Source organism: Bufo bufo, chromosome 6, assembly GCF_905171765.1.
Source record: "Bufo bufo chromosome 6, aBufBuf1.1, whole genome shotgun sequence".
Taxonomy (NCBI): domain Eukaryota; kingdom Metazoa; phylum Chordata; class Amphibia; order Anura; family Bufonidae; genus Bufo; species Bufo bufo.
The window spans coordinates 55,022,397-55,036,460 of NC_053394.1; the positions used below are offsets into that span (position 1 = coordinate 55,022,397).

Consider the following 14,064-nt stretch of genomic DNA (forward strand, 5'->3'; position numbering starts at 1 on the left):
ATCACTGGGGCTGCCAGGAGTTGGACCTCCGCCGATGACATATTGATGACCTAGCCTGAGGATAGGCCAGCAAAATCCCAGAGAACCGCTTTAACCTAGTCACTGGCACTCTGTTCTAGCATGGGTGGTCTTATCCCTGCTGCTTCCTGTCCCTTTTGGACCGCAATTGTGGCCTCCTGCCATTGACCGGCCTCATTAGTTATGTGCCACTTGGAGACAAGTCACCAGCGAGGCCAGTGCATGGCTGCAGCAGTGCACCTGATGACAGATGGGAAATCACATGCAGCAGTGGGGTCGAGACCCTTAGACCTGGAACAAATCACAGGGAAGTAGATAAGTGCCTTTGCCTTTTTATTTTTTTAGGCAGAGCAGAACATGGTGCTAAGTACAATACAAGAAGCTGCCCAGGGACAAGAGTGATGGTGTTTCAGAAAGAAAGCAGCCATTTCAGTAATTTCATGCAACCGCTTTAATGATCTGTCATAATCCCATATACGTGGACCCTAAGAGGGATTGTTCCATGTTTTAAGATCTGCCAACGAGGCAAGGTCCTGGCATGTTTTATTGATATTTTTTTTTCCTCCTTTCAGGATGGTTGTGATTTTGTGTGTCGGTCTCAACCCCGATCTTCAGAAACTGCCTACCGAGGTGTTGGTGATGATCAACTTGGAGAGGAGCCAGAAGAGCGCGATGACCACCTATTACCTATGTGATTCATTCATGACATCGTCACAAAAATTAGCAATTGGAAGAAGTACTGATCTTCCACAACATTCTTCCCCCGGCTGCTTAAAAATCCTTTGTTTCCTATTGCTCCTTTGCTGCAGTTGGGGTTCTCTGCCCCCCGTAACCCTTCTGTAGTGTAACCCTACACTGGGCAGCCACCTCCTGTGCTTTGTACAGGGAGTATAGCCAACGTGGTACTTTTGGTTTATGGCCAGAAATAAACCTGATGTCTTCTCCTGTATTAGCACTACATGGGTACAGGCCGTAAACCAAGAAACATACTCGGGATAAGTCAGGAAGTCGATAGAAGAGACATGGAGGACGACCTTTCTTTGGATCATGTCTTACCACTGTGTGGACAGACACATGAGTGCTCTGAGGGTCACAACAATAGTCCTCTGTAAGATGGACTAATTGGCAAAACAGCGTAATTGACATAAAGTGTAAGGTATATAATAAACTTGTGTATGGCCACTCAAATAACGTCACTAAACTGAACCCACTTGAACTCTTTTGTACACACTGGGGACACTCAAACCTGTGCGGTTATACTGTACGTTTCATCACCATTGGGTTTATGTGTGACTTAGAGCAGCATCTGAATCACTATTCCACTCTCTCGCTTAGCTCTCCCTCTTAATATTTTTTCTGTTACAGTTTTGGGGTATTTACCTTTTTACGGGTGTTTATATCTTGTGTGACTTATTGGCAGTTTTGGAATTTTTTTTTTTTTTTTTGTTTCTGTTTTTTAACAAAAGAATAAAAAAGGGAAGAAAAAAAATTAAACTAATGTATTACCTTTTATGTTCCATTCTGTACTGCAGACATACAACTGTTAGATTACAGTACATGTCATGTCCAAACGCCTCTATGGGGAATCTACTTGTGGCTAACAAGATATGCAGGAAAAAACACCAGCAAATTAGGCCTTAAAGGTCCACCTTGGGGAAAATAACTGTCAACAAATATAATGTACATAAAAAAAAGATGAGTAACTTTAGGGTACCTGCAAAATTTCCATGTGGATTTATGTGCGTTTCTGTGCCTAAACGGCATCCGAAAGCCGCAATTTCTAATTTTGGTGTGGGTTTTTTTTTTTTTTTTTTTTTATGTGGTTTTGCCTCCGATCTCACCCTTCATTTGAAAAGCGGGAAATCAGCAGCTAAAACTGCAAACATAATTGACGTGCTGCGGACCTGGAAAACCACACGACAGGTCAATTTCCACACAGAAAAAAAATCCGCAAAGTGTACATGAAATTTGTTTAATCTCATGCACGGATCCAAGTGGGGGAAAAAAAATCCTCAACATCTGCTGGTACCCTTATAAATACATTGTTCTTGTTCTGATTCTGATTTACAGCCTGTATGATATGTCAGAGCTGCATTCAAAATTCTGCTGCTTGTCACCAGAAATGTCCAACAAGCCTGTGACGGAAGATGAGCTCTAATAATAGTGTAGGACAGGTTACTTTAAAATGCCTGGTGCAGTATTTCAGTAATCAGAGCTAGGCTCTGTGTAGACACTGAGCAAGCAAGGCATGCTGGGATATTTCAGTTCTGACGTCTGCAGAATTGGGAATGTGCAGTACTATGGGCTGTAGCTGAGGATCAGTAATGCCTTTACAGAATGTAGATTTCCCACTTGTAAATTGGTGTCTGAAGTTGGACATGTGTTAGAAATGACCTATAATCTCTCCTGACAGGTCTGTCCTACTAAATAATTGTATTCCTCATAAAATAATTGTGGAGCACCTTTCTTAGAACTTTAGATGGTGCCTTTGCTCCATTTAGTCTTCCTGAAAATTTATGAACAGATAAAAGGGCTTATCCCAGATTATTAAAAGTCACAGACAACCACTAAAATGTCTTAAAATAAAAAAAACATTATCTACTCTCCTGCATTTTTGGGGACCGCGCAATTCCAATGGTAAAGCTATTTACTAACTCAGAGCCATCCGCTTGTGCATGTATAGAAAAAAAAAACATTGAGTTCCACAAGTATCCTCATACACACGGAAGGTCCTGTGAAATGTCAGAGATCGCACCAATAGTGAAGTATTGTTATACTTACAAGCGCAAATGAAAACACAAGCACATCAGATAAATCCAGCCGCGTCGTGCTTCTCCCAACTTTTCCTTTCCACAGAAAATTCTATGAGACATCAAAAAAATCGCTCCCATAGTGAAGGACAGTCGCCAATAACCTCATAAAAAGTATTTAATTATACTCACAAACACAGATAAAGGGCGCGCCTGATGAAGCTTGGAGCAAAATCCGGGTCAGGCAGGAGTACTAGTTATATCTATTTGATATGCCGATATTTTATCTGCGTCTTGTGAGTATAATTAAATACTTTTTATGTGGTTATTGGCGATGGTCCTTTTTTTTTTTTTTTGTCTCATAGAATTTTCTGTGGAAAGGAAAAGTTGGGAGAAGCACGAGGCGGCTGGATTTCTGATGTGCTTGCGTTTTCACTTGCGCTTGTAAGTATAACAATACATGTGAAAGTGACGACAATACTTCACTATTGGTGCGATCTTTGACATTTCACAGGACCTTCCGTGTTTAGGAGGATACTTGTGGAACTCTATGTTTTTTCCATACATGCACAAGCGGATGGCTCTGATTTTAAAGAGGTTACCTCCTTTACCATTGGAATCGCGCGGTCCCTGAAAATGCATTTGACTGACTGTGGATTGAGCCCACTTCACACTTGCGACTTGCAGCGTTAGTCTGCTGAAGCAACGTATTTGGAGATTTTTAAAATACTAAGATTTAGTCTTACCGGTAAACGGTTTTCCAGGAGTCCGACATGACAGCACCCACTGGAGGATATCCTATTGGACCTCTGTAGGGACAGGAAGTGAGAGGTTAAAAGGCCCCTCCCCACCCCTCTTACCAGTGTTTTTCCAAATTACTACACCAGATAGGATCCAAACTGTTTATTTGAACTTCCATGTTAACTTCACATTGGAATTTCTGTGTGTATATATATATATATATATATATATATATATATATATATATGTATGTATGTATGTATGTATATGTATGTGTGTGTGTATATGTGTATATATGTGTATATATATATATATATATATATATATATATATATATATATATATATATAGAGATCCAAGAAACAATATCCAAAAACAAAAAGGGGGGGTATTAACGGGTGCTGTCATGTCGGACTCCTGGAAAACCGTTTACCGGTAAGACTAAATCTTAGTTTCCAGGACGTCCCTCCATGACAGCACCCACTGGAGAACTACCAGCTTATTACTTAGGGGGGGACCACTGCCTGAAGAACTTTACGGCCAAAGCCTAGGTCCTGGTTGGCAAGAGAGTCCAGTCTATAGTGCCTGACAAAGGTAGTGAAACTGGACCAAGTAGCGGCCCTGCAAATCTGTTCAATTGAGGCTTCCGCTTTTTCTGCCCAAGTAGTCGCCACCGCTCTGGTGGAATGGGCTTTTATGGACAATGGACATGGTAGTCCTTTCAGCACGTAAGATTGTCGAACCGCTTCTCTAATCCAACGAGCTAAAGTCTGTTTTGAGGCTTTATTGCCTTTGTTCTTTCCTCCGAACAAGATAAAAAGGTTTGATGATTTTCTCCACGAATCTGTTCTTTGTAGGTAGGCTAACACGGATCTCCTTACGTCCAGACAATGAAACTTTTCTTCCTGCACATTTTTGGAAGAGGTACAAAAAGAAGGAAGAATTATTTCCTGATTTCTATGGAACGAAGAGACCACCTTTGGTAGAAAGGATGGATCCAACTTTAAAATAATCTGATCTTCCAAAACTTTTAGATATGGCTCCCTGATAGAAAGGGCCTGAATTTCCCCTATTCTGCGTGCTGTGGTAATCGCTAGCAGAAAGATGGTCTTAAGAGAAAGTAATCTGTCAGATAACTGCTCAATTGGTTCAAACGGGGGATTACATAGACTTTCTAAGACTATATTTAGGTCCCAAGGTGGTACTGTCTGCCTAATAGTAGGTCTCATTCTGGAAATAGATTTAATAAATCTTTTTATCCATCTGTGATCTGCTAAGGAGGTGTCCAGAAAACAACTCAAGGCTGAAATCTGGACCTTAAGGGTACTGGGTTTCAAACCCAAATCAAACCCCAACTGCAGGAAATCCAGAATGCAGCCTATAGATGGGTCAGAAACCCCAGGATGTGTTTGTGACAGCCATGAGGTAAATTTTTTCCAAATTTTTAAATATATAGCTGAGGTTATAGGTTTGCGGCTTTGCTGTAGGGTAGATATTACCTTCTCTGACAGACCCCTTTTCCTCATGATCTGCCTTTCAGGATCCAGGCTGTTAACCGTAGTCTGTCGAGGTTTGGATGTTCCAGGGGTCCCTGTAGGAGAAGGTCCCTCCTTCTCGGAAGGGGTAACTGATCTCCTATCAACATCTCCTTCAGCAAAGGAAACCAGGCCCTCTTTGGCCAGGCCGGAGCTATGAGAATGAGGGTCATCGAGCACATCTTCAGTTTCTTTAGGACCGCTGGAATCAGGGGGAAAGGAGGAAAAGTGTACCCCAGATCCATGTCCCAATCCTGGGACAGGGCGTCTACCCCCAAAGGGTTGTCCCTTGGATTCAGAGAGAAAAATTTGTTTAATTGGGTGTTTTCTCTTGCCGCAAAGAGGTCTACTTGTGGGAGTCCCCACTGATGACAGATCTGCCGAAACACTTCCTTGTTTAAAGACCATTCGCCCGGGTTGAGCGTGTGTCTGCTTAGGAAGTCGGCTGTGGAGTTTTCTACTCCTCTTAGATGGACTGCTGAAACTGAGAGCACCTTTTCCTCTGCCCAACAAAATATTTGGTCTGATAATCCCTGAAGATGAGGGTTTCTGGTTCCCCCTTGACGTTTCAGATAGCATACCGTCGTCACATTGTCCGATAGGATCTTGATGTGGTGGCCGGAGAGAGTTTGTTCTGCCCTCTTCAGGGTCTCCCAAACAGCTTTCAGCTCTCTGAAATTTGAGGATCTGCGACTGTCGAGACTGGACCATCTCCCTTGAAGGAATTGATCTTTTAGATGGGCTCCCCAGCCCCACTGGCTTGCGTCTGTAGTAATTACTATGAATGGAGAAAGATTCCAGGCGACCCCCTTCCTTAGGTTTTTGGGGTTGGTCCACCAGGATAGAGAATCTAGACTTTGTCTTGATAGGATTATTTTTGAGTTCAAGGACTGATGGTTTTTGTCCCATGCGCTCAGAATTGAGCTCTGTAGGAATCTGGAATGGTACTGCGCCCATGGTATGACCGATATGCAAGATGTCATTAACCCCAGAACCTGCATAGATTCTCTTAGGGTATGGTCCCTTCTTCTCTGAAAGGTTCTTATCTTCTCCCTTATACTTTCCCATTTTAGTAGTGGAAGAAAGGAATGTTGTGTCTCTGAGTCTAAGATGACTCCCAAGAACTGTTTCCTGGTACTCAGAACTAGGTCCGACTTGGCATAATTTATTATCCATCCCAAATCCTTGAAAAGGGCAAGGGTCTGTTGGACACTGCTTAGTAGACTTTGCCTTGTCTCTGCGATCAGAAGGAAATCGTCTAGGTACGGGATGATCCTTATTTGTTGTTGTCTTAAATATGCCACTATTTCTGTAATCACCTTCGTGAAAATCTGAGGTGCCGAGGATATTCCGAAGGGTAGGCACTGGAACTGATAATGGAGAATCGTGCCCTCCTGGTTGATTGCAAACCTGAGGTACTGCTGGTGGAGTGGATGTATTGGGATGTGATAGTAGGCATCCTTTAAGTCCATAGTGCATAAGAGATCTCCTACTGATATAAGAGGGATTGATGACTTTATAGATTCCATCTTGAATCTGTGGTAGACTACCGACTTGTTCAGGGACTTCAGGTTGATAATCGTCCTGAAAAAGCCGTCCGGCTTTTTTATCTGGAAAAGTCTTGAATAATGACCCAGGCCTTTTTGTTCCACTGGAACCTGTATTATCGCCTTTAGATCTAGCAGTTTCCTTACGTCGAGACATAGTTGATTCTTTTGATCTGTGGACTGAAACTCTGTTATCAGGAATCTCCACGGGGGTGGACTGTGAAACTCTATTTTCACTCCCTCTCGGATTGTACTGAGAATCCACTGATTCTGAGTAACCCGAGTCCAGGACTCCCAGAATAAACGAAGACTGGCCTGATGTCATTGCTTGTCTGTGTTGGAAGATGGGTTAAACAAGAAACCCCTTCCTCTACCTCCTTTGGGGTAGCTCCATCTCCCCGTCTTACCTTTTCCCCTCTGTGAGATTGGAAACTGTTTTAGAGGGTTTCCGAAAGGGCTGGGGCTTCTTTACTTTCTCCTCTGGGAAGCCTTTCTTTTTGTCAGCCGCACTTTCTAGGATGGAGTCAAGGACCTGACCAAAAAGATAGGACCCAGTAAAGGGGATTGCCCAAAGCTTATTCTTTGATGCAATGTCCCCTGTCCAAGATTTGAGCCAGAGGGCTCGTCTTGCTGTGTTTGTGAGCGCATCGTTCCTTGCCGCGAACCTAATTGATTCTGCAGAGGCATCAGCCATGAAAGAAGCCGCCATCTTTAACAACGGTAAAGAATCTAGAATTTCTTCTCTGGATGTCCTCATCCTAAGATGACTTTCTAGCTGATCCAGCCATACACACATGGCCCGGGACACTGAGGTAGCCGCAATATTTGTATTTATAGAGGCTGCTGATGATTCCCATGCTTTCTTTAAAAGCCCATCCACCTTACGATCCATAGGATCCTTTAAGGCTACATTCACACGTCAGTATTTTTCTATAATCCGATTTTCTGTCCGTTTTTTGCGGATCCGTTGTTCCTGAAAATGTTTCCGTATGTCATCCGTTTTTTGCGGATCCGCAAAAAACGGAAACATGTATAAATTTCAATAAGCAAATAAAGTTGTTTGGATTTCTTTAAAAAAAAAAAAAAAAAAATTATTAAAATGTAATTTCCAGGAACGGATTCCGTATAAAACGGATGACATACGGAATGACATCCGTATGTCATCCGTTTTTTGCGGATCCATTGACTTTGTATTGTACCAGGATCCGATTTTTCAGGAAAAGAATAGGACATGTTTTATATTTAAACGGACATGCGGAACGGAACAACGGAAACGGACAGCACACATTGTGCTGTCCGTTTTTTTTCCAGGACCCATTGAAAATTAATGGGTCCAGATCTGGTCCAGAAAAAACGGAACAGATCAGGAAAGAAAAAACGGACGTGTGAATGGACCCTAACTGTGAGGAATCTTCAAAGGGTATGGAAGTTTTCTTCACCACCTTGGCCACCTGAATATCCACCTTTGGTATTTTGTCCCAAAGTTTTGTTTCCTCTGGGTTAAAGATCAACCTGTTTTTGAATTCCCGAGGCACATAAAGCTTCTTGTCACCCTCTTCCCATTCATCTTTAATGAGATCGCTCAGGTTAGCGTTGACGGGAAAAACTTTTCTTTTCTTAGCTCTTAGACCGCCAAACATCTCGTCCTGTATGGTGCGCGTCTGCTCCTCTTCCTCTACCGCCATTGTTTGTCTAACTGCTGTCAGAAGCGAATCTAGATCTTCAGCCGAAAACCGGAATCTCCTAGGTTCTTCTGCTAAGGAAGGAGTATGATCTTCTTCCAATTCGTCAGAATAGTACGCTGGTTCCTCCTCTGAGTCAGTCTACGTTTCGCCGGTGAGGAAGAGGGGACTGGAAGGGACGGGGGCTGACTCGATCCTGCCGCCTGTATTTCCTCCCTCACTATTGCCCTTAATTCTGCCAGAAAGGACGGTTGCTCCTTCTTTAATATTTTTGCCAGACAATCTGTGCATAGGGCCTTCTTGTATGACTCAGCCAGCTTCTTGGCGCAGGTCCCGCATTTCTTTGGTCTCTTTTTGGAGTCACCATGCGGTTTGTGACCAGACTCCCTTTCCACCTTAAACAGAAGGGGGAGAGGAAGATATAGAAACAGGGCCTGCCAGTGTAACCCTAACTATGTAGGACCTCACTTACATTTCCCTGGACGAGGGGGTCTGCAGTAGCGTCTTGCTTCGCAGATACCTGGGTCTCCATGATGTGTGCTGCATGCAGATTACATCACTCTTTTAAACGGACTTACCGAACCTGGCCCTGCCCTCGATACCGCTTGGCTCCGCCTCCTCTTCTGGGGGACTCATCCTAGGAGAGTCGACCCCACATGCGAGGCCACAGAATCCTGAGGCCTCCAGCATGGATGCGCGTCGCCATAAGCTTCCGTCTTCCTCACGTCACTTCCGGTCACGTGGGACGTGTCGCGTCACCAGAGAAGCGCCCGGAGCCGATACTGTGCCCAGAGCTCCCGCAGGAGAAGCGGCTACAGCGTCCCAATACCGCGGCTTTAGAAAACAGGTACCGGGAATGCTAGGGGACCCCTTCCCCGAGAGGTGCTAGCTTAAGGCCCCATCTGAGGCTGAAGAGGAGAGGCATAAGCCCCCCGACCCATCTCTCTCTCCACTAAAAAGCAGGGTTATTCCTCTCTGCTCCTATCACTGTAGGGACAGGAAGAACACTGGTAAGAGGGGTGGGGAGGGGCCTTTTAACCTCTCTCGCTTCCTGTCCCTACAGAGGTCCAATAGGACATCCTCCAGTGGGTGCTGTCGTGGAGGGACGTCCTGGAAATATATGATCTACTCTCTTTACAAACAGCAGCCATGACGTGGTGCAGGGAGCACATCACTGCTGCAGCCAATCGCTGTCCTGAGCTGTATACTGCTGAGGACAGTGGTTGGCTGCAGCGATCAGGTGCTGTATCTAGGTGCGTCGCTGCTGTTTGTAACAGGCAGCAGTGGGAGTACTGGACTAGTGTCGCAGAGAACAAAGCAGGAGAAACGGGGGTGTATATAGTGTTTTATTATTTTAAGACATTTTAGTGGTTGTCTGAGACTTTTAATAATCTGGGATAAGTCGGGGGCGCACAATACAATATTTATTTTTCTTGACTTTGAAGGGCTGGAGAATGCCATAGAAAGCAGCACTGTTTCACTGGGTTTCCGGTGCTTCTTTCCCTTAGGGAAAACAGGGATTCCTGATAAAAGTAGAGTGTTCCATGATCCTGTAAGGGGATCCCATTCCTTCACATGGTAGTCCTCGCTGATGGCCAAACAGATCCAGTGGGATATGGTTGTCTTGATAAAGGAACATGGAGTTAACCAAAACCTGGAAAGCCACCTTTCATGAAATAAGATGTAAAGGAACATGCCAAAGGGATTCAAAAGGGGCAGATTGGAAGGAATCAAACACCAGGCTGAGGTCACAAAGGAGCAGGGTTGCCAAGCAGAATTTTTTATTTTTTTTGTCTGGACAACTTATCCCAAAATCACAGACAGCCAACACTTTTTACAGACAAACTGGGAAACTTAATGGATGATAAAGATTATTAGTAGAGCTCAATATACCGATAAGAACTCATTACCAGCATTTACTTTGAGCTGTAAAATGATTATAATTCCCATCAAAATAATCTAAGTACCATCAGCCTCAAGAAAATCATGGACACATCTATATATTTTTTTTTCCACGTACACAGGGAAAAAAGTCACCTATTTTGCGGACTGTCCAGAAATTTTTGGACAGTTGGCAACCCTGCAAAGGAGTATTGGTGGGATGTATGGAATGATTGAATATGGGACCCCTTGGAGAAAGATCTTGGCATGGGATTTCGAGGCTAAAGGCCTTTGGAAAAGAACGGATAAGGGCTCGTTCACACGACTGTGCGCTGTGGACTGCAAATTGCTGTCTGCAATACACTGGCATCGTCCATGGGGCAGGCGCATGGGGATCGCAGACCCATTCACTTGAATGGGTCCGCGACCCCTCCGTTCTGCAAAAAGATAGAGCATGTTTTATCTTTTTGCGGTGCGGAGGCACGGAATGGAACCCAGAAAGCACTCCGTAGTGTTCCGTTTGGCAATATGGGAACGGGACACCAATTGTTGTGTGAACGAGCCCTAAAGCAAAGACCTGATCCTTCAAGGAACAAATGGCTAAGGGTTGTGCATCCAGACTGAATTGGAGGAAGGAAAAGGTGAGGAGCAAAACGGTCATGGGGTGGATTTATTTTTCCTCACACCACTGAAGCTAGTAATTCAAAGTACAGGGGTAAATGGGGGGGGGGGGGGGGGGAATAGATGGGTTCTCTAGTACCTGACATTTTATTTAAACTTTACATCCTGCCCATTTTCAGTGGTGGGTCTGGACGCGATTTTTGCATGCAAGTCGTAAGGTTTCTAAAACTGCATGCGAAAAAAATCGTAGTGTGATTTAATGTGCAGATTCCCCATTGACATCAATGGAGAAGATCTGCATGCGTTTGTGGTGCGGAATTTGTGCCCCAAAAAACTCTGTGTGGACATACCCTAACCCAGGTTTCTACCCTGGGAATGTGAGGATGTGAACTACTGATATTGCCAGGAGGTAGAGTTCTCCCCAACATACTGTAGGATCTAGGCTGCTTTCCCCATGACTGCTCTGCTGCAGGTGCCATACTGTTGGACCGATGAAAACCATGGCTGTAGTGTTGTCCATCTGGATTTGAATTGGATGTCCAGAATGTGATACGAGAATCTCCAGCCAGCGAAGGAGAAGGATCAATAAAGGTGTTGATGGGCAGATTGGTTGCTCTGAGCAAAATTCCAATTCTCAGCTGTTTCTGCCAAGCAGAGATGGCCGAAGAAACCCAAGTGTCTGCACAGACTGGGTTAAGAGCTGAAACTGCCAGTTGTGTGCATCTGTAAGCTCCATGTGGGAGGGAGCATCCGACAGCAGGAGCATGGCAGATTTAAGACAGGACAGCTGGGGGTCAAAAGTGGGAGAGCACCCCTACTTAGAAAAAAAGGTCAGCAGGGAAGGGCAAAAAATATCCAAACATTTTAAACTGCTCTTCTGGGGTTTTCCATTCCCTGGTTAAGATGTCATCAAACTCAATTCAGTTGCTGAAGTATTTTGGTGAACGTCTGGATGAAACTTCGTCCTGAGAAGTAGCTGTGTCTCCGTCCTTGAGCTGTAGTCTGTTTAGGAAGACCAGGATGAGGGTGTTTTACCATGCCCCACATCTTGGCACATTGTCAGACTCCAACTGACTTGGATCTGAAAATTCCTCTATCACCAGAAGAAATCAAATTAGCCAAGGAGAAGAAACTATCTGAGGAGGTCACCTGAGAGGTGGCCAGGGCCATAGTGGTGGAAGAGTTGCTGGAAAAACGTCCCATTTGTCCACAAATACAGACAGGCTGGGTCTCATAAGCGAACTTTCAGTGTAAAAAAAATGTACTGCATTGAAACAGGGATCAGACCCTCAAAATATAGACACATTAGGTATAAAAATATCACATGAACACTATAAAAACAATGCCAAAACAGCCATTTTTGGTGACCTCACTTTACAAAAAGCATAATGTTGAGCAATCAAAAAGTACTATACAGTGCCTTGCAAAAGTATTCACCCCCCTTGCCTCACAACCTGGAATTAACATGGATTGTTTGAGGATTTGCATCATTTAATTTACAGAACATGCCCATAACTTTGAAGATGTTTTTTTTATTTTTATTGTAAAGCAAACAACAAATAGAACAAAATAACATAAAAAGTCAATGTGCATAACTATTCGCCCCCCTAAAGTGAATACTTTGTAGAGCCACCTTTTGCGGCAATCACAGCTCCAAGTTGCTTTGGATAAGTCTCTATGAGTTTGCCACATCTTACCACTGGGATTTTTGCCCTTTCCCCCTTGCAAAACTGCTCCAGCTCCTTCAAGTTGGATGGTTTGCACTTGTGAACAGCAATCTTTAAGTCTGTCCACAGATTTTCTATTGGATTGAGATCTGGGCTGTGACTCGGCCATTTCAACACATTTACATGTTTCCCCTTAAAACACTCAAGTGTTGCTATAGCCGAGTGTTTGGGGTCATTGTCCTGCTGGAAGGTGAACCTCTGTCCTAGCCTCAAATCACGCAGAGTGGTACAGGTTCTGCTCAAGAATATCCCTATAATTAGCACCATCCATCTTTCCCTCAACTCTGACCAGTTTCCCAGTCCCGGCTGCTGAAAAACACCCCCCCCAGCATGATGCTGCCACCACCATGTCTCACTGTGGGGATGGTGTTCTTTGGGTGATGTGATGTGTTGGGTTTACGCCAGACATAGCGTTTTCTTTGATGGCCGAAAAGTTCAATTTTAGTCTCGTCAGACCAGAGCACCTTCCTCCATACATTATGGGAGTTTCCCACATGCCTTTTCGCAAACTTACAATGTGCCATTTTGTTTTTTGCTGAAAGTAATGGCTTTCTTCTGGCCACTCCGCCATAAAGCCCAACTCTTTAGAGCGTACGGCTTATTGTCGTCCTATGTACAGATACTCCAGTCTCTGCTGTGGAACTCTCCTCCAGGGTTACCTTAGGTCTCTGTGCTGCCTCTCTGATTAATGCCCTCCTTGCCCGGTCCGTGAGTTTTGTGGGCGGCCGTCTCTTGGCAGGTTTGCTGTCGTGCCATGTTCTTTCCATTTGGTTATGATAGATTTGATGGTGCTCCTGGGGATCATCAAAGATTTGGATTTTTTTTTTATAACCTAACCCTGACTTTTTACTTTTCAACAACATTGTCCCTTACTTGTTTTTACCAAAAAAAAAAGAAAAGTGTGTATATGTAATGACAGATCGTGTGACACATATTGCACACAGGTTGACATCATTTGACTAATTATGTGACTTCTGAAGGTAATTGGTTGCACCAGAGCTTTTTATGGGCTTCCTAACAAAGGGGGTGAATACATACGCACATGCCAATTTTCTGTTTTCTATTTCTAAACAATAGTTTTATTTATATATTTTTCTCATTTCACTTCACCAGCTTAGACTATCGTGTTCTGATCCATCACATAAAATTCTGATTAACAAAACATTGAACTTAAGGCTGTAATGTAACAAAATACAAAAAAAAGTCAAGGGTGAATACTTTTGCAAGGCACTGTATATACCAAAAAGGTATCAAGGAAACTTTCAACTCATCCTTCAAAATGCAAGCCCTCACATAAGGCAATAGCGAGACAATAGCCCCAAAAATGTAAGAAAATATGGACACACAAAAACATTTTTTATTTTTTTTACAAAAAAGCTTTTATGATGTAAAACTGGCGTTTTAGGTATTGCTGCATCTATAATGATCTCCTTTATAAAAAATTAAATGATCTACCTTGTCAGATGAACCTCATAAAAAATAAAATTGGTGCCAGAACAGCCATTTTTTGGTCACCTTGCCCCACAAAAAGTATATTGAGTGATTAAAACGATGTATCTACC

The 14,064-nt window shown here is 43.6% G+C and overlaps 1 protein-coding gene and 1 long non-coding RNA gene across 2 annotated transcripts in view; one reads left to right on the plus strand and one right to left on the minus strand.

Moving 5' to 3' along the window:
- M6PR (mannose-6-phosphate receptor, cation dependent) overlaps positions 1-1,508 on the plus strand; it is a 22,219-nt gene extending 20,711 nt beyond the window's left edge. Inside the window, exon 7 of the mRNA XM_040438694.1 lies at positions 591-1,508. Within this exon, the coding sequence (XP_040294628.1) occupies positions 591-713 (123 nt within the window). The 3' untranslated portion in view covers positions 714-1,508. The remainder of the gene's footprint in view (positions 1-590) is intronic.
- The window catches only part of LOC121005886, a 27,307-nt gene extending 13,723 nt beyond the window's left edge, over positions 1-13,584 (minus strand). Inside the window, exons 1-2 of the long non-coding RNA XR_005779975.1 lie at positions 13,575-13,584; positions 5,801-5,803 (exon numbers count right to left, since the gene is read on the minus strand). This is a non-coding gene — a long non-coding RNA (uncharacterized LOC121005886). The remainder of the gene's footprint in view (positions 1-5,800; positions 5,804-13,574) is intronic.
- Between the last annotated feature and the right edge of the window lie 480 nt (positions 13,585-14,064).